Source organism: Lates calcarifer, linkage group LG7_1 (assembly GCF_001640805.2).
Source record: "Lates calcarifer isolate ASB-BC8 linkage group LG7_1, TLL_Latcal_v3, whole genome shotgun sequence".
Lineage (NCBI taxonomy): Eukaryota > Metazoa > Chordata > Actinopteri > Centropomidae > Lates > Lates calcarifer.
Genome location: NC_066839.1, coordinates 6,960,763 through 6,982,761, shown reverse-complemented (window position 1 = coordinate 6,982,761; position 21,999 = coordinate 6,960,763). Strand labels below are relative to the sequence as shown.

General features: G+C 32.3%; 1 protein-coding gene across 1 annotated transcript; it reads right to left on the bottom strand.

Annotated features, from left to right (window-relative positions):
• Window positions 1-18,673: 18,673 nt before the first annotated feature.
• LOC108873515 (protein yippee-like 5) lies at window positions 18,674-21,999 on the bottom strand. Its single transcript, XM_018661747.2, has 3 exons — window positions 21,814-21,999; window positions 20,628-20,797; window positions 18,674-19,907 (listed from the first exon to the last, which is right to left on the bottom strand). The coding sequence occupies exons 2-3, from the start codon at window positions 20,766-20,768 to the stop codon at window positions 19,686-19,688; spliced, it is 363 nt and encodes a 120-aa protein (XP_018517263.1). The 5' UTR covers window positions 20,769-20,797; window positions 21,814-21,999; the 3' UTR covers window positions 18,674-19,685.

The following is a 21,999-nucleotide window of genomic DNA, read 5'->3' as shown; positions in this document are numbered from 1 at the left end:
TTGACAACATTCTATACTATGACATTTTTTGACAAATTTTGACAACATTCTATACTGACATTTTTTTTTTAACCATGTTTTGACATCTTACCATACTATGACATTTTTTGACCATTTTTCATGCCCTTACTATACTATGACATTTTTTGACAAATTTTGACAACATTCCTATACTGACTTTTTTTGACGACTTTTCATGCCTTACTACACTATGACATTTTTTGACAAATTTTGACAACATTCGTATACTATGGACATATTTTGACCATTTTTGACAACATTCTATACTATGACTTTTTTTGACCATTTTTCATGCCTTACTATACTATGACATTTTTTGACAAATTTTGACAACATTCTATTCTGACTTTTTTTTGGATGGACTTTCATGCCTTACTACACTATGACATTTTTTGACCATTTTTGACAACATTCTATACTATGACATTTTTTGACCATTTTTGACAACATTCTATACTGACTTTTTTTGACGACTTTTCATGCCTTACTACACTGACATTTTTTGACAAATTTTGACAACATTCTATACTGACATTTTTTTTAACCATTTTTGACATCTTACCATACTATGACATTTTTTGACCATTTTTCATGCCTTACCTATACTATGACATATTTTGACCATTTTGACAACATTCTACTATGACATTTTTTGACCATTTTTCATGCCTTACTATACTATGACATTTTTTGACAAATTTTGACAACATTCTATTCTGACTTTTTTTGGATGACTTTTCATGCCTTACTACACTATGACATTTTTTGACCATTTTTTGCGTCCTTACTATACTGACATTGATGTCTTACTATACTATGACTTTTTTTTTTTTACCATTTTTGACATCTTACCATACTATGACATTTTGACAATTTTTTGACAACATTCTATACTATTGACTTTTTTGATTTTTTTTGACCTATACTATGACATTTTTTGACCATTTTTGACAACATTCTATACTATTGACTTTTTGACAAATTTTGACATCATTCTGTACTATGACTTTTTTGATGACTTTTCATGCCTTACTATACTATGACTTTTTTGACAAATTTTGACAACATTCTATACTGACTTTTTTTGATGACTTTTCATGCCTTACTACACTATGACATTTTTGACAAATTTTGACAACATTCTATACTGACATTTTTTTTAACCATTTTCGACATCTTACCATACTATGACATTTTTGACCATTTTTCATGCCTTACTATACTATGACATTTTTTGACAAATTTTGACAACATTCTATACTGACTTTTTTTGACAACTTTTCATGCCTTACTACACTATGACATTTTTTGACAAATTTTGACAACATTCTATACTGACATTTTTTTTAACCATTTTTGACATCTTACCATACTATGACATTTTTTGACCATTTTTCATGCCTTACTATACTATGACATTTTTGACAAATTTTGACAACATTCTATACTATGACATTTTTTGACCATTTTGACAAATTCTATACTGACTTTTTGACGACTTTTCATGCCTTACTACACTGACATTTTTTGACAATTTTGACAACATTCTATACTGACATTTTTTTTTTAACCATTTTTGACATCTTACCATACTATGACATTTTTTGACCATTTTTTTTTGACCATTTTTGACATCTTACCATACTATGACATTTTTTGACCATTTTTCATGGCCTTACTATACTATGACATTTTTTGACAAATTTTGGACAACATTCCTATACTGACTTTTTTTGACGACTTTTCATGCCTTACTACACTATGACATTTTTTGACAAATTTTGACAACATTCTATACTATGACATATTTTGACCATTTTTCATGCCTTACTATACTATGACATTTTTTGACAAATTTTGACAACATTCTATTCTGACTTTTTTTGGATGACTTTTCATGCCTTACTACACTATGACATTTTTTGACCATTTTTCATGCCTTACTATACTATGACATTTTTTTGACAAATTTTGACAACATTCTATACTATGACATATTTTGACCATTTTTGACAACATTCTATACTATGACATTTTTTGACCATTTTTCATGCCTTACTATACTATGACATTTTGACAAATTTTGACAACATTTCTATACTATGACATATTTTGACCATTTTTGACAACTTCTATACTATGACATTTTTTTTTGACTATGACATTTTTGACAAATTTTGACAACATTCTATTCTGACTTTTTTTGGATGACTTTTCATGCCTTACTACACTATGACATTTTTTGACCATTTTGACAACATTCTATACTATGACATTTTTTGACAATTTTGACATTCTATACTGACTTTTTTGACGACTTTTCATGCCTTACTACACTATGACATTTTTTGACCATTTTTTGCGTCCTTACTATACTGACATTTTTGGCGGTTTTTGATGTCTTACTATACTATGACTTTTTTTTTTTTTTTTTTAACCATTTTTTGACATCTTACCATACTATGACATTTTTTTGACAAATTTTGACAACATTCTATACTATGACTTTTTTTTGATGACTTTTCATGCCTTACTACACTATGACATTTTTTGACCATTTTTTGCGTCCTTACTATACTGACATTGATGTCTTACTATACTATGACTTTTTTTTTTTTTTTTTTTTTACCATTTTTGACATCTTACCATACTATGACATTTTTTGACCATTTTTTCATGCCTTACTATACTATGACATTTTTTGACAAATTTTGACAACATTCTATACTGACTTTTTTTGACGACTTTTCATGCCTTACTACACTATGACATTTTTTGACAAATTTTGACAACATTCTATACTGACATTTTTTTTTAACCATTTTTGACATCTTACCATACTATGACATATTTTGACCATTTTTCATGCCTTACTATACTATGACATTTTTTGACAAATTTTGACAACATTCTATTCTGACTTTTTTTTGGATGACTTTTCATGCCTTACTACACTATGACATTTTTTGACCATTTTTCATGCCTTACTATACTATGACATTTTTTGACAAATTTTGACAACATTCTATACTATGACATATTTTGACCATTTTTGACAACATTCTATACTATGACATTTTTGACCATTTTTCATGCCTTACTATACTATGACATTTTTTGACAAATTTTGACAACATTCTATACTATGACATATTTTGGACCATTTTTGACAACATTCTATACTATGACATTTTTTGACCATTTTTCATGCCTTACTATACTATGACATTTTTTGACAAATTTTGACAACATTCTATTCTGACTTTTTTTGGATGACTTTTCATGCCTTACTACACTATGACATTTTTTGACCATTTTTGACAACATTCTATACTATGACATTTTTTGACAAAATTTTGACATTCTATACTGACTTTTTTTGACGACTTTTCATGCCTTACTACACTATGACATTTTTTGACCATTTTTTGCGTCCTTACTATACTGACATTTTTGGCGGTTTTTGATGTCTTACTATACTATGACTTTTTTTTTTTTTTTTTTAACCATTTTGACATCTTACCATACTATGACATTTTTTGACAAATTTTGACAACATTCTATACTATGACTTTTTTTTGATGACTTTTCATGCCTTACTACACTATGACATTTTTTGACCATTTTTTGGCGTCCTTACTATACTGACATTGATGTCTTACTATACTATGACTTTTTTTTTTTTTTTTTTTTTACCATTTTTGACATCTTACCATACTATGACATTTTTTGACCATTTTTCATGCCTTACTATACTATGACATTTTTTGACAAATTTTGACAACATTCTATACTGACTTTTTTTGACGACTTTTCATGCCTTACTACACTATGACATTTTTTGACAAATTTTGACAACATTCTATACTGACATTTTTTTTTAACCATTTTTGACATCTTACCATACTATGACATTTTTTGACCATTTTTCATGCCTTACTATACTATGACATTTTTTGACAAATTTTGACAACATTCTATACTGACTTTTTTTTTTTTAACATTTTTGACATCTTACCATACTATGACATTTTTTGACCATTTTTCATGCCTTACTATACTATGACATTTTTTGACAAATTTTCGACAACATTCTATACTGACTTTTTTGACGACTTTTCATGCCTTACTACACTATGACATTTTTTGACCATTTTTGACAACATTCTATACTATGACATTTTTTGACAAATTTTGACAACATTTTATACTGACTTTTTTTGACGACTTTTCATGCCTTACTACACTATGACATTTTTTTGACCATTTTTTGCGTCCTTACTATACTGACATTTTTGGCGGTTTTTGATGTCTTACTATACTATGACTTTTTTTTTTTTTTTTTTTTTTTTTTTTTTACCATTTTTGACATCTTACCATACTATGACATTTTTTTGACAAATTTTGACAACATTCTATACTATGACATATTTTGATGGATTTTGAAGCCTTACTATACTATGACATTTTCTGATAGATTTTGACAACATTCTATTCTATGACTTTTTTTTTGATGACTTTTCATGCCTTACTACACTATGACATTTTTTGACCATTTTTTGCGTCCTTACTATACTGACATTGATGTCTTACTATACTATGACTTTTTTTTTTTTTTTTTTACCATTTTTGACATCTTACCATACTATGACATTTTTTGACCATTTTTCATGCCTTACTATACTATGACATTTTTTGACAAATTTTGACAACATTCTATACTGACTTTTTTTGACGACTTTTCATGCCTTACTACACTATGACATTTTTTGACAATTTTTGACAATATTCTATACTATGACTTTTTTTTTGACCATTTTGACACCATGCTATACTATTGACTTTTTTGACAAATTTTGACATCATTCTGTACTATGACTTTTTTTGATGACTTTTCATGCCTTACTACACTATGACATTTTTTGACCATTTTTTGCGTCCTTACTACACTGACATTTTTTTTTTTGATGTCTTACTATACTATGACTTTTTTTTTTTTTTTTTTAACCATTTTTGACATCTTACCATACTATGACATTTTTTGACAAATTTTGACAACATTCTATACTATGACATATTTTGATGGATTTTGAAGCCTTACTATACTATGACTTTTTTGATGGATTTTGAAGCCTTACTAAACTATGACTTTTTTGACAAATCTTGACAACATTCTATACTGACATTTTTTTTTAACCATTTTTGACATCTTACCATACTATGACATTTTTTTAACCATTTTTGACAACATTCTATACTATGACATTTTTTGACAAATTTTGACAACATTCTATTCTGACTTTTTTTGGATGACTTTTCATGCCTTACTACACTATGACATTTTTTGACCATTTTTGACGACATTCTATACTATGACATTTTTTGACCATTTTTGACAACATTCTATACTGACTTTTTTTGACGACTTTTCATGCCTTACTACACTGACATTTTTTGACAAATTTTGACAACATTCTATACTGACATTTTTGTTAACCATTTTTGACATCTTACCATACTATGACATTTTTTGACCATTTTTCATGCCTTACTATACTATGACTTTTTTGACAATTTTGACAACATTCTATACTGACTTTTTTTGATGACTTTTCATGCCTTACTACACTATGACATTTTTTGACCATTTTTGACAACATTCTATACTATGACATTTTTTGACAAATTTTGACAACATTCTATACTGACATTTTTTTTAACCATTTTTGACATCTTACCATACTATGACATTTTTTGACCATTTTTCATGCCTTACTATACTATGACATTTTTTGACAAATTTTGACAACATTCTATACTGACTTTTTTGACGACTTTTCATGCCTTACTACACTATGACATTTTTTGACAAATTTTGACAACATTCTATACTATGACATATTTTGACCATTTTTGACAACATTCTATACTATGACTTTTTTTGACCATTTTTCATGCCTTACTATACTATGACATTTTTTGACAAATTTTGACAACATTCTATTCTGACTTTTTTTGGATGACTTTTCATGCCTTACTACACTATGACATTTTTTGACCATTTTTGACAACATTCTATACTATGACATTTTTTGACCATTTTTGACAACATTCTATACTGACTTTTTTTGACGACTTTTCATGCCTTACTACACTGACATTTTTTGACAAATTTTGACAACATTCTATACTGACATTTTTTTTAACCATTTTTGACATCTTACCATACTATGACATTTTTTGACCATTTTTCATGCCTTACTATACTATGACATATTTTGACCATTTTTGACAACATTCTATACTATGACATTTTTTTGACCATTTTTCATGCCTTACTATACTATGACATTTTTTGACAAATTTTGACAACATTCTATTCTGACTTTTTTTGGATGACTTTTCATGCCTTACTACACTATGACATTTTTTGACCATTTTTTGCGTCCTTACTATACTGACATTGATGTCTTACTATACTATGACTTTTTTTTTTTTTACCATTTTTGACATCTTACCATACTATGACATTTTTTGACAAATTTTTGACAACATTCTATACTATTGACTTTTTTGACAAATTTGACAATTTTTGACAACATTCTATACTATGACATTTTTTGACCATTTTTGACAACATTCTATACTATTGACTTTTTTGACAAATTTTGACATCATTCTGTACTATGACTTTTTTTTGATGACTTTTCATGCCTTACTATACTATGACTTTTTTGACAAATTTTGACAACATTCTATACTGACTTTTTTTGATGACTTTTCATGCCTTACTACACTATGACATTTTTTGACAAATTTTGACAACATTCTATACTGACATTTTTTTTAACCATTTTCGACATCTTACCATACTATGACATTTTTTGACCATTTTTCATGCCTTACTATACTATGACATTTTTTGACAAATTTTGACAACATTCTATACTGACTTTTTTTGACAACTTTTCATGCCTTACTACACTATGACATTTTTTGACAAATTTTGACAACATTCTATACTGACATTTTTTTTAACCATTTTTGACATCTTACCATACTATGACATTTTTTGACCATTTTTCATGCCTTACTATACTATGACATTTTTTGACAAATTTTGACAACATTCTATACTATGACATTTTTTGACCATTTTTGACAACATTCTATACTGACTTTTTTGACGACTTTTCATGCCTTACTACACTGACATTTTTTGGACAAATTTTGACAACATTCTATACTGACATTTTTTTTTAACCATTTTTGACATCTTACCATACTATGACATTTTTTGACCATTTTTTTTTGACCATTTTTGACATCTTACCATACTATGACATTTTTTGACCATTTTTCATGCCTTACTATACTATGACATTTTTTGACAAATTTTGACAACATTCTATACTGACTTTTTTTGACGACTTTTCATGCCTTACTACACTATGACATTTTTTGACAAATTTTGACAACATTCTATACTATGACATATTTTGACCATTTTTCATGCCTTACTATACTATGACATTTTTTGACAAATTTTGACAACATTCTATTCTGACTTTTTTTGGATGACTTTTCATGCCTTACTACACTATGACATTTTTTGACCATTTTTCATGCCTTACTATACTATGACATTTTTTGACAAATTTTGACAACATTCTATACTATGACATATTTTGACCATTTTTGACAACATTCTATACTATGACATTTTTTGACCATTTTTCATGCCTTACTATACTATGACATTTTTTGACAAATTTTGACAACATTCTATACTATGACATATTTTGACCATTTTTGACAACATTCTATACTATGACATTTTTTGACCATTTTTCATGCCTTACTATACTATGACATTTTTTGACAAATTTTGACAACATTCTATTCTGACTTTTTTTGGATGACTTTTCATGCCTTACTACACTATGACATTTTTTGACCATTTTTGACAACATTCTATACTATGACATTTTTTGACAAATTTTGACATTCTATACTGACTTTTTTTGACGACTTTTCATGCCTTACTACACTATGACATTTTTTGACCATTTTTTGCGTCCTTACTATACTGACATTTTTGGCGGTTTTTGATGTCTTACTATACTATGACTTTTTTTTTTTTTTTTTTAACCATTTTTGACATCTTACCATACTATGACATTTTTGACAAATTTTGACAACATTCTATACTATGACTTTTTTTTGATGACTTTTCATGCCTTACTACACTATGACATTTTTTGACCATTTTTTGCGTCCTTACTATACTGACATTGATGTCTTACTATACTATGACTTTTTTTTTTTTTTTTTTTTACCATTTTTGACATCTTACCATACTATGACATTTTTTGACCATTTTTCATGCCTTACTATACTATGACATTTTTTGACAAATTTTGACAACATTCTATACTGACTTTTTTTGACGACTTTTCATGCCTTACTACACTATGACATTTTTTGACAAATTTTGACAACATTCTATACTGACATTTTTTTTTAACCATTTTTGACATCTTACCATACTATGACATTTTTTGACCATTTTTCATGCCTTACTATACTATGACATTTTTTGACAAATTTTGACAACATTCTATACTGACTTTTTTTTTTTTAACATTTTTGACATCTTACCATACTATGACATTTTTTGACCATTTTTCATGCCTTACTATACTATGACATTTTTTGACAAATTTCGACAACATTCTATACTGACTTTTTTGACGACTTTTCATGCCTTACTACACTATGACATTTTTTGACCATTTTTGACAACATTCTATACTATGACATTTTTTGACAAATTTTGACAACATTTTATACTGACTTTTTTTGACGACTTTTCATGCCTTACTACACTATGACATTTTTTTGACCATTTTTTGCGTCCTTACTATACTGACATTTTTGGCGGTTTTTGATGTCTTACTATACTATGACTTTTTTTTTTTTTTTTTTTTTTTTTTTTTACCATTTTTGACATCTTACCATACTATGACATTTTTTGACAAATTTTGACAACATTCTATACTATGACATATTTTGATGGATTTTGAAGCCTTACTATACTATGACATTTTCTGATAGATTTTGACAACATTCTATTCTATGACTTTTTTTTGATGACTTTTCATGCCTTACTACACTATGACATTTTTTGACCATTTTTTGCGTCCTTACTATACTGACATTGATGTCTTACTATACTATGACTTTTTTTTTTTTTTTTTTACCATTTTTGACATCTTACCATACTATGACATTTTTTGACCATTTTTCATGCCTTACTATACTATGACATTTTTTGACAAATTTTGACAACATTCTATACTGACTTTTTTTGACGACTTTTCATGCCTTACTACACTATGACATTTTTTGACAATTTTTGACAATATTCTATACTATGACTTTTTTTTTTGACCATTTTTGACACCATGCTATACTATTGACTTTTTTGACAAATTTTGACATCATTCTGTACTATGACTTTTTTTGATGACTTTTCATGCCTTACTACACTATGACATTTTTTGACCATTTTTTGCGTCCTTACTACACTGACATTTTTTGCGGTTTTTGATGTCTTACTATACTATGACTTTTTTTTTTTTTTTTTTTAACCATTTTTGACATCTTACCATACTATGACATTTTTTGACAAATTTTGACAACATTCTATACTATGACATATTTTGATGGATTTTGAAGCCTTACTATACTATGACTTTTTTGATGGATTTTGAAGCCTTACTAAACTATGACTTTTTTTGACAAATCTTGACAACATTCTATACTGACATTTTTTTTAACCATTTTTGACATCTTACCATACTATGACATTTTTTGACCATTTTTCATGCCTTACTATACTATGACATTTTTTGACAAATTTTGACAACATTCTATACTGACTTTTTTTGACGACTTTTCATGCCTTACTACACTATGACATTTTTTGACCATTTTTGACAACATTCTATACTATGACATTTTTTGACAAATTTTGACAACATTCTATACTGACTTTTTTTGACGACTTTTCATGCCTTACTACACTATGACATTTTTTGACCATTTTTTGCGTCCTTACTATACTGACATTTTTGGCGGTTTTTGATGTCTTACTATACTATGACTTTTTTTTTTTTAACCATTTTTGACATCTTACCATACTATGACATTTTTTGACAAATTTTGACAACATTCTATACTATGACATTTTTTGACCATTTTTCATGCCTTACTATACTATGACATTTTTTGACAAATTTTGACAACATTCTATACTATGACATTTTCTGATGGATTTTGACAACATTCTATACTATGACATTTTTTGACTCCTTACTATACTGACATTTTTGGCGGTTTTTGATGTCTTACTATACTATGACTTTTTTGACAAATTTTGACAACATTCTATACTATGACATTTTCTGATGGATGTTGACAACATTCTATACTATGACATTTTTTGATGGATTTTGAAGCCTTACTATACTATGACATTATCTGATGGATTTTGACAACATTCTATACTATGACATTTTTTGACAATTTTTGACTCCTTACTATACTGACATTTTTGGTGGTTTTTGATGTCTTACTATATTATAACATTTTTGACCACTTTTGACGCCTTACTATACTATGACATGTTTTGACCATTTTTGCTGCCTCTATGAAACTTTCTGACATTTTTTGACGTCTTACTATACTATGACATTTTTTCATGCCTTACTACACTATGACACTTAAATTTGCTATTACATATTACTTTTCTAATTATATATTACTTCTAAATTTACAGATAAAGTTTACTGCTGTAAACTACATCTATTAACACATTACTTTGACTATTAAATCTTACTTCTGATATTGACAATTACTTTTACATTACTTCTATTAATACAGATTACTTATACATTATTTTTATATTGCAGATTACTTCTATTATTACACTTTTCTGATATACTGAATACTGAACATAAACAATGTCAGTGCTCTGTGTTGGACGGTTGATGTAAAGCTGTCTGTGAATTACCTGGACTCCTCTGTCCTGGTCTCAAAGAACTTCCTCATTGTACGAAGACTCTCTGTGATCGTGGACTACGTCTCTGTGATCGCGGACAATGTCTCTGAGATTATGGACAATGTCTCTACGATCACGGACTGTGTCTGTGATTGTGGACGATGTCTCTGAGATCATAGACGGTGTCTCTGTGATCATCGACAATGTCCCTGATCGCGGGCAATGCCTTCGAATCGGTGACCCCCGTCTCCGCCGATTCTATCGCAAGGTCTCTACGAAGCATGGGACAATGTCTCTGATCATGGACAACGCCTCTCCCGTCTTTGACAAGATCTCTGCAATCATGGACAATGTCTCTGATTGTGGACGATGTCTCCCTCATCCTCAACAATGTCTCTCCGATCATGGACCATGTCTCAGCGATCGTGGACGATGTTGTGGATGGAGTGGTGACACCTGGAGGAAATTAAAAAAAAAAAAACATACAAAGGAAAATGATCAATACACTGCTACCTATTCTTCATCAACGGTTTAACCATGAAAACACGGATTAATATTCAACATTACAGCTGAAACAGAACATTTAACAAACATTAGAGGCTGTTTCAGAAAATGAACAGTTGACTGTCATCACCTCCCAAAAAACCAACAACAACAAATATTTGGGAAAAAGTACAATGATTATTAATTGTGTGTCTATCAACTTATGTTACTATGAACTGCACAACAATAATAAACATTAACAGTTCAGTAAAATTTTGAATGCAGGGTTTTAACTTGTGTTGTTCACTATACTTCAGTAAAAATTCTGAGTATTTCCTTCCACCACAGTCAGTCACATACAGAATCATTTTTTCAAAGTTCAATCTTGTTCTTATTAATACAAATTTAAAAGATCTTTGTTTTGTGTTGTTTTCATTTAATGAATAACAACCAAATTTACAAAGGTCTTACCAGCAGCTTATGTGAAAATTTGAAGTAAGTAAGTGTAGGACTGGTTGTTACACACTGTAAAGGTATTATTAAAATCACCCTCGGACCAACATTTAAAATTAACACACTTACAAACAACTCAATCCAATATTTTATTTGTAGACTTGATATTGTTTTATGCTGTGTAATCTAGTATGTCTAGCACATACACAAGATTAATAATTTCTGACTGCGTACAATCAAACTGAAGTTAAGGTATTTTTCAGTCCCATTTTGACTGATCCTTAACAACAGCAGTAACGCCTGACATTTTGATGCCTTACTATACTACGACATTTTTGATGCTTTACTATACTGTGACATTTTTACTTCTATTTTGGATTACTATTACTTCTGCATTGCTTTTAAATTACAGATTACTTTTACTGTAATTTCTAATATCTGATTACTTTTCCCATTACATATTACTTTCCTAATTACATATTAACTCTACATTTACAGATGAAGTTTACTGTTGCAAGCTACATCTAGTAACAAATTACTTTGACTATTAAATCTTACTTCTGATATTGACAATTACTTTTACATTACTTCTATTAATACAGATTACTTATACATTATTTTTATATTGCAGATTACTTCTATTATTACGCTTTTCTGATATACTGAATACTGAACATAAACAATGTCAGTGCCTTGTGTTGGACGGTTGATGTAAAGCTGTCTGTGAATTACCTGGACTCCTCTGTCCTGGTCTCAAAGAACTTCCTCATTGTACGAAGACTCTCTGTGATCGTGGACTACGTCTCTGTGATCGCGGACAATGTCTCTGAGATTATGGACAATGTCTCTACGATCACGGACTGTGTCTGTGATTGTGGACGATGTCTCTGAGATCATAGACGGTGTCTCTGTGATCATCGACAATGTCCCTGATCGCGGGCAATGCCTTCGAATCGGTGACCCCCGTCTCCGCCGATTCTATCGCAAGGTCTCTACGAAGCATGGGACAATGTCTCTGATCATGGACAACGCCTCTCCCGTCTTTGACAAGGTCTCTGCAATCATGGACAATGTCTCTGATCGTGGACGATGTCTCCCTCATCCTCAACAATGTCTCTCCGATCATGGACCATGTCTCAGCGATCGTGGACGATGTTGTGGACGGAGTGGTGACACCTGGAGGAAATAAAAAAAAAAAAAACCATACAAAGGAAAATGATCAATACACTGCTACCTATTCTTCATCAACGGTTTAACCATGAAAACACGGATTAATATTCAACATTACAGCTGAAACAGAACATTTAACAAACATTAGAGGCTGTTTCAGAAAATGAACAGTTGACTGTCATCACCTCCCAAAAAACCAACAACAACAAATATTTGGGAAAAAGTACAATGATTATTAATTGTGTGTCTATCAACTTATGTTACTATGAACTGCACAACAATAATAAACATTAACAGTTCAGTAAAATTTTGAATGCAGGGTTTTAACTTGTGTTGTTCACTATACTTCAGTAAAAAATCTGTGTATTTCCTTCCACCACAGTCAGTCACATACAGAATCATTTTTTCAAAGTTCAATCTTGTTCTTATTAATACAAATTTAAAAGATCTTTGTTTTGTGTTGTTTTCATTTAATGAATAACAACCAAATTTACAAAGGTCTTACCAGCAGCTTATGTGAAAATTTGAAGTAAATAAGTGTAGGACTGGTTGTTACACACTGTAAAGGTATTATTAAAATCACCCTCGGACCAACATTTAAAATTAACACACTTACGAACAACTCAATCCAATATTTTATTTGTAGACTTGATATTGTTTTATGCTGTGTAGTCTAGTATGTCTAGCACATACACAAGATTAATAATTTCTGACTGCGTACAATCAAACTGAAGTTAAGGTATTTTTCAGTCCCATTTTGACTGATCCTTAACAACAGCAGTAACGCCTGACATTTTGATGCCTTACTATACTACGACATTTTTGATGCTTTACTATACTGTGACATTTTTACTTCTATTTTGGATTACTATTACTTCTGCATTGCTTTTAAATTACAGATTACTTTTACTGTAATTTCTAATATCTGATTACTTTTCCCATTACATATTACTTTCCTAATTACATATTAACTCTACATTTACAGATGAAGTTTACTGTTGCAAGCTACATCTAGTAACAAATTACTTTTGACTATTAAATCTTACTTCTGATATTGCCATTTACTTTTACATTACTTCTATTAATACAGATTACTTATTCATTATTTTTATATTGCAGATTACTTCTATTATTACGCTTTTCTGATATACTGAATACTGAACATAAACAATGTCAGTGCTCTGTGTTGGACGGTTGATGTAAAGCTGTCTGTGAATTACCTGGAGTCCTCTGTCTTGGTCTCAAAGAACTTCCTCATTGTACGAAGACTCTCTGTGATCGTGGACTACGTCTCTGTGATCGCGGACAATGTCTCTGAGATTATGGACAATGTCTCTACGATCACGGACTGTGTCTGTGATTGTGGACGATGTCTCTGAGATCATAGACAGTGTCTCTGTGATCATCGACAATGTCCCTGATCGCGGGCAATGCCTTCGAATCGGTGACCCCCGTCTCCGCCGATTCTATCGCAAGGTCTCTACGAAGCATGGGACAATGTCTCTGATCATGGACAACGCCTCTCCCGTCTTTGACAAGATCTCTGCAATCATGGACAATGTCTCTGATCGTGGACGATGTCTCCCTCATCCTCAACAATGTCTCTCCGATCATAGACCATGTCTCAGCGATCGTGGACGATGTTGTGGACGGAGTGGTGACACCTGGAGGAAATTTAAAAAAAAAAAACATACAAAGGAAAATGATCAATACACTGCTACCTATTCCTCATCAACAGTTTATCCATAAAAACATTTTCCAAAAATTGGAGGGCTGTTTCAGAAAATGAACCGCTGACTATCATCATCTCTGAAGAACCAACAACAACCAATACTGGGGAAAAAGTAAAATGATTACTAATTGTGTGTCTGTCAACTAATCACTGAAGCAACGATGTATGTGACTGTGAACTGCACAACAATAATAAACACTATCAGTTAAGTAAATCTTTGAATGCAGGATTTTAACTGTTGTTTCAGTAAAGACTGAATATTTCTTCCACCACATACAGAATCACTATTTCACATTTCAACCTCCTTCCCATTAACACATATTTAAAATGTCTTTGTTTTGTGTTGTTTTTGTTCACTGAATAACAACCAAATTTACAAAGGTCTTAACAGCAGAGTATGTGAAAAATGTTAAGTAAGTATAGAACTGCTTGTTATATACTGCTAAGAAATTTTTAAAATCAACCTCTGACCAACAGTTAAAATTAACACATTTATGAACAACTCACATGAGACATTTAAAAATGCATCTGCATTGTTTCGCATTTTGTGACTTTCAGTAAAATAAGAGAATCTTTCCAGTTACATCATTAAAGTGTCTTAAAAATAGTGTTAGAATCTTGTCTCGTCTCGTCTCATTCTCGTGAGCTGAGCATATTGTCACACCACTAATATAGAATTAATAGATATTAATCATTATAGCTGAACCGGAACATTCTCCGAACATCAGAGGAGTGTTTCAGAAAATGGGCTGTTTACTGTCACATATGACAAGAAAAAGCATCAGGTCCTTAAGAACTAACAACAAAGTAACTAAAATGTTTGAGGCTCAAACTCAAACAGAGGAGCAAAGAGTTAAATTTAGTTTTCAAGCTTGAATTTAAAATATAACTGAAAAATAAAAAAACAGACGCAAAACAATCACAATGAGATGCTGAACTGAACAAAAATGACCTAAAAGAAATGTATCAAAATGATCAGGAATGGACACACAACTACAGAGATGCAGTAGTAACAACCACAAAGAGACAAAGAAGCTGACCACAAGTAGACGTAAAATAGGCAAATAAAAGACGCAAAATGATCACAACGACATGATAATCAGACAAACAGACTACTAAACAGTTACCTTGTAAGGTGCCTACAACTCAAGTCGGGGACGCTATAGTCACAGGAACACAAACACGCTTTAACCCACGCAAATAAAAACAACGACAAAAAAGGAAATGAATTGCCCCACTGCGACACTAATGCTAATGCTGACATCCAGGTGTAAAGCAGATAGGTACAGACGCAGCATAATACAAAATAACCACAAAGAGACACAAAACGATGACATCGACATGATAGACTGAGTTAAACACGATAGACTATAAACTGAGTTAAAATTACCAATATGGGACACAAAGTTACAAAGAGATGCAAAATGTCGCTAAGGTGACTGTAAATAAATACAACAGGGACTATCAAGAGCTCGTTGTGTTTTCTCCCATCCACGTTGGAGGTCCACAACTCATGTCAGGGATGCCTCAGTCACGGAAACACAAACACAAACGACTGAAATGGAATTAAGATCAAAAGATGTGATTTAAAGAGAAGGCTAATGCTAATGCTCGCTGCTAACGCAAATGCTAAAGCTAGCCGCTGGCTAGTTCTCTCCTTAGCCCTACCTTCGCGCTGCAGGTGTATTCAGCATCCAGCCTCACTCTGTTCGACAAAATAGCAGCTCCAATGCTTGGTTTAGTATCCGGGCTTCTTCGGCAATGACGTTTTCTAACAGTACTGATGAACCGAGGCAACAGTTCAAACGCTGATTTTAATCTGTTTCCCCGACTTCCTTTCTCCTCTCTGCGCTCCTCATGACCGATGACGGCACACGACGTAGCCAATGACAACACACGCAAGCCGGAAGGTAGGGTACCGATAAGGTCTGGATCACAGATAAGAAGTGGTTACCGAACCGCAGCTCAGCTTAGCAGCATTTTTTCCAGTGGCCACTCGTGGTACTGTGGCCCAAAAAGCATTTTCCGCATAGGCCGCCATTGTAAAAGAGACGCCTGTAAAATTGTTCACAGGATACCTCCACCTATAAACAAAGTCAATTATCACTCTTTGTATTTTATTTTTTTTAAGCCATGGAGTTTTAATCTTTATAAAACTTTTCAAGAGCCCAGAAAAAGCTCAGAAATGTCACATTGCATTTATCAGTCACTGATTTTTTTTAAAACCAATATATTAGACTCATAAAAATTGAGTGATATGACACTAGGTGGCTTTTCATAACTCCAGTTTTCTTCAGGGTATTTTAAATTTGTAAGTCATTTACCATATATGTGATAGATCATGTGATCTATGCAGTGTCTTATCCTTTTATATACAGTCTATGATGACTTATGTTAATTAAGCTTGTCTGATCAAAACAACCACATTTATTTATTTATTCACGGTTTAAACTGTCTCAGTGTGATAAATACTCATCATGTAGAAAGTCATGGATGGAGTTGGTCGTGGTGATGAAGCAGTACCTCCAGGACAGTTAAATAAAGCAGATAAAAAGGCATATTTGAGACTCTTAAAAATTCACTTCAGGGGAAATAAAGCTGCTGTAAATAACTACAGTATACATACATGTTACAGGGACATGCTCATTAGCTTGGCTATTACAAATTAGTTTGTCAGAAAATGGTCACAAATAATTTAAAATAAAAATTAATTAAATAAAAAGTATTTATCCTGAATGTAGCTGTGGAAAACAGTGCAAAAATAGACAGAAGTGTAAGTAGTAACATGATAGGGAGTAGGCATGATTTTCGATCTGGTATCCAGCTCTAATAATACATCCATGGTTGAAACCCCTTATATTTTTATTATAATCACACCTATACAACTGATTGAATCAACAAGTAAACTGTAGGTTTAGGTAGGTTTCTATAGGTTATGGTAATCAGTGATGAAGCGACTTTTAATGATATCTGTGCAATCTCAAATATATTTTTATATCTACCCTCTTTTTCTAAACATATTGTAACACAAAGCTTTAATTGTGAGTTTTTACAGTATTACACAGCATTATTTCCTCACAGTTTTGATCAACTTCAGCTTGATAAAAGTGAAAAGTATGGTGGCCTTGAAGGTGCAGCTGAAGGAAGTGATTCTCAACAAATGAAAGCCTACATGCTGCTGTAAGTCACTGGGGTATAAAGACTGCCACATTGAAGCCTGTGCCGATCTAGAGACGATCCAGAATCGATCAGGTAAAATCTGTTATCTTACATCTCTCTCCAGGATAGGGCTGAGTGTTGCAGCTGAAATGAGAATATTAATATGAATGTTTTGGCGATAGATCATCTCTGTTTTGCATTACACCAGACAGACCTTCAGAGTCAGGAGTCTGGACAACATTAATTTGTAAAATGAGAACATTATACAATCAAATTATCACAATGTAATTCCCCTAAAGGTTAATTAATGATTTTATTGAATCATTCATCCCTGCTTTGGGTGTCAGTTTCAGACTTCTTTGATTTACTGCTTTTAAAAGCAGTGTTACCCTGTAAAATTACAAGTGTCTAATGTAATATTAATTGATCATATCTAATAATTCCTTGTTTTGTTTTTTTATTCCATCTCCATCCAGGATCATAAACAGTAAGTAAAAGTAAACAGAAGAAGGCAAGCCTCTGAAAGCTCAATCAACAGTCGTGCTTGGATGGACATGCTGAAATTAAAGAAGAAAACACACAAGGAAAACTAATTTTTTTCCAATTTATTTGTGTTGAATTCAGCTCATGTCAAACTTTTGAGCCACATTGCTCCTGGTTCCCAGTCTTTAAGATGAGTGCAGGGGTGAAGCTGGTTCCACCGGTCTAACAAATAGTTCTAAGTTTCCATTCAAATAATTTGCCAATTGCCACCAGTCAGGCTAAATATTTGAATAACTGAAAATAAATCACTGGGAAACTGACAAAAGTTGGCTTTTACTTTCCATCACTGTTAAACATGCTTTGATCATCTTTCATATAATTTATCATGAGGTGAAAATAAAGGAGGGGTATACGAACTCCTAATGGCTCATAACTGATATGTGACATCTGGTTCGTTGATAATAACATCAACAATGTTATAATGATGCTTGACATTAGCTTTAAACTTTAAGATTCAGTTTAGTTAATGTTCTTTTTTTCTGGAGAACACTCTGGTACAGCTAATATTAAAGTTTTTTTTTTTTTTTTAACCAAAGAATTTCCTACATATGACATTGAACACTTGCCAGAAAGGAATGTATTGCAGGATACTTAGTGACAAATAACTCTTTAAGCAAACAGATGAGATTTCACTATATCAGACCTAACAGTCTTCTCTTCAGCATCATAACTCTTGGCTATTCAAATCCCTGCACAATAATGCATCTGTCTGAGCTTCTTGTGGGGCCATAGGACAGCATCTGTCCAACAGCGGGTAAAATCTCACCCCACCATCAACTTTTATAAACATCACGGCCTGTTGTGCTCATACTGAGGATGCAGGTAGTTTTAAATGGTGGAGAGGCAATGGTATTTTTCTTCTCAGGATGAAATATCCACCACTTCTTGTTTTAAACTTCCCACAAACAGCCAGCCTGTGATATTATTTTGGTGTAGTGCTATTCACAAATGGCACACTGTCCATGCAAGTCCATGCGCTGCTGTTGCTGTTGCTGCTGCTGTTGGAGGAAAAGCTGTAGTATGCATGGACTGAGCGTCAAACCGGCAACAGAGGTGAGCTCAGGAGTTGTCAGAGGGAACATGCTCAAAGCCTTCGCTCTCCCTCACCAGGGCCCTCTCCAGGATGACACGGCCCTCCTTATAGCGCTGGCTCTCCTCTGTGGCAAACTCGTACATCCAGCCCAGCTTGCTGTTGCAGTTCTTGCAGCTGACGTCCCGCACCATGTGTCTTCCTGTCAGCATGACTCTGTCTTGGACCTCACTGTGCTGCAGATTCACAACCTGGAGGGCAACGAATGTAATGTCTGTCACTGTATCATTTCAGTTTTTCTGTGTGTAACTTTAAGGTTTCCCAAGCAAATTCCAGCAAGTCAAAGCATTATAGGAAACTTTCAAAGTCAGATAGTTGGGAGCAGATGTAGTAGCAATGACTTAATTAGTAGAATAAATTTAAATAATGTTTAGAGCTGCAGCTAACTAAATTGTGAATCTACAATAATAACAGGAAAAAATCATAAAATCGTAACATTTAAACTGGTCACCATGAAAAATAAATACATTTAATATCTACTAATTGATTAATCGACTATAATGACATTCACTGTTAGCCACAGATGATTTATCGTTCTTGTATAGGTTCAAAATGATTTTGAGAATTGTGATAATGTCATCAATCATTAATAAGGAATATTGTTTGAGTTTGCATAATACACGGCCAACTCCTGGATAATGCTGGCTTTTAAAGGCATAATGGCCAGGAACTGCAAATTGAAAAGTGTCTTATGATCATGTAGAATAACCCGTGACTACTAGAATACTACACATGACAGGTTTAATACAAGAAGTACAATAATGGAAATAACTACCTGACTCTAGGTGATTTTTTTTATCATAATCCATGTATGTTAAGAGTATTTTAACCAGTTAAACTAACAAGTTCAACACAGCTGTGATCCATGACAGGTTTCATGGTATCATGTGAAAGAGGTGAACGTTAGGTACCTTGTTGAACAGGAAAGCGCGGCCGGTTGCTCCAGTGAAGCGTGTGGAGATGAGCTCAGCTCGGTTGGTCAGAATGGTGTCACAGTTGGCACAGGAGAACAGGCGAGTCCCACCAATGTGATCCAAGAAGATGCGTCCCATTTTGTTGTTGACCACCAGGTAAGAATGACCTGTAGTAAAGGAAGCAGCCCTGTTAGATGGTGTAACTTGTGCATACAATTACAGGCCCAACCAAGTAAAAAAAACACAGAAAATAGTGTTTTCTATTATTGGTGAGTGATATGATGCTACAGAATATTCCATAAGACAGTATAAATTCATGTTGTCCCGTCCACTCCCTTTTTCTACATCCAATTTCAATAAAGATTTGACATTTTAGGGGCGTCATAATGGAAAAAAACTGTGAAAAACCTGTAGTCAAAGTGCTCTATCGTCTTTTTTTTTGGTTTCTTGTAGTCACTGTCGCTAACCTTAAATATTTACAAACAAAAGCTGATAAGAAATTTAATAAATTATGTTGGATGATATTATCATTACTCTTGACTCTGCATCACAAAACTAACCATCAGGACTGAGCTGATCGGTCAATTAATCGATCATACAGTCAATAGAAAATGAATCATCAGCATCAGCATGAATCATGGATAACTGATTAAATGTTGAAGGCTATGTATCAAACAATGATGCCAAACACTTGCTTTTCTTATGTTCTGTATGACTGGAAATTGAATATCTTGTGTTTTGACCTGAGGGAAAATTCAATTTGAAGAGGTTACCTTTGGATCAGATAAAGAAAATAACCGTTAATTGCAGTCCTACTAATCACTATCACAGTAAAGTGTATAAACTACACGGTTCATTTTTGGTTTATTCACTGCAAAGAATATACGACTACACCATTTACGACGTCGGATTGTTGGGAATGTGTAGGACTAACCTGAACGCATCATTAGGCCTATATGTCAATAACAAGGTTAGGAAAAATACACGAAACGTCACTCTGGTTTAGCTTCCTATCACAAACAACTAGAGCTGTAAAGTTTCATTAAAAAACATAAATAAAAATAAAAAGATGAGCCACAAATAAAGGCTACGCTCTATTTAATGATTTGTCAGGAAACCTGAAAAGGACAACGGCTAACGTTTATAGGCCAAATAACGGTTAAATCGAGTTCAATTTTCTCACCTAACGTTGGCTGACGGGTTCAAAAGAAACGCTGATTTTTCTTGTCGACGCGTCTTTATTCGTTTTCTCTTTACCCTACGATTATAAAACAAATTCGCGTTTCCTCTGCTATTGTTGTTGTTGTCAAACTCAGCAGCACAGAGCAGCAGCGGATGCACAGTTACAATGAGGACGCGAGAACAACAG

Bases quoted from the DNA above. Each gene is read 5' to 3' on its own strand.
- LOC108873515 (XM_018661747.2), bottom strand. From the start codon at position 20,768: ATGGGACGCATCTTCTTGGATCACATTGGTGGGACTCGCCTGTTCTCC. The intron at 19,908-20,627 runs GTACCTAACGTT...GTTGCCCTCCAG, and splicing joins GCGCTTTCCTGTTCAACAAG to GTTGTGAATCTGCAGCACAG.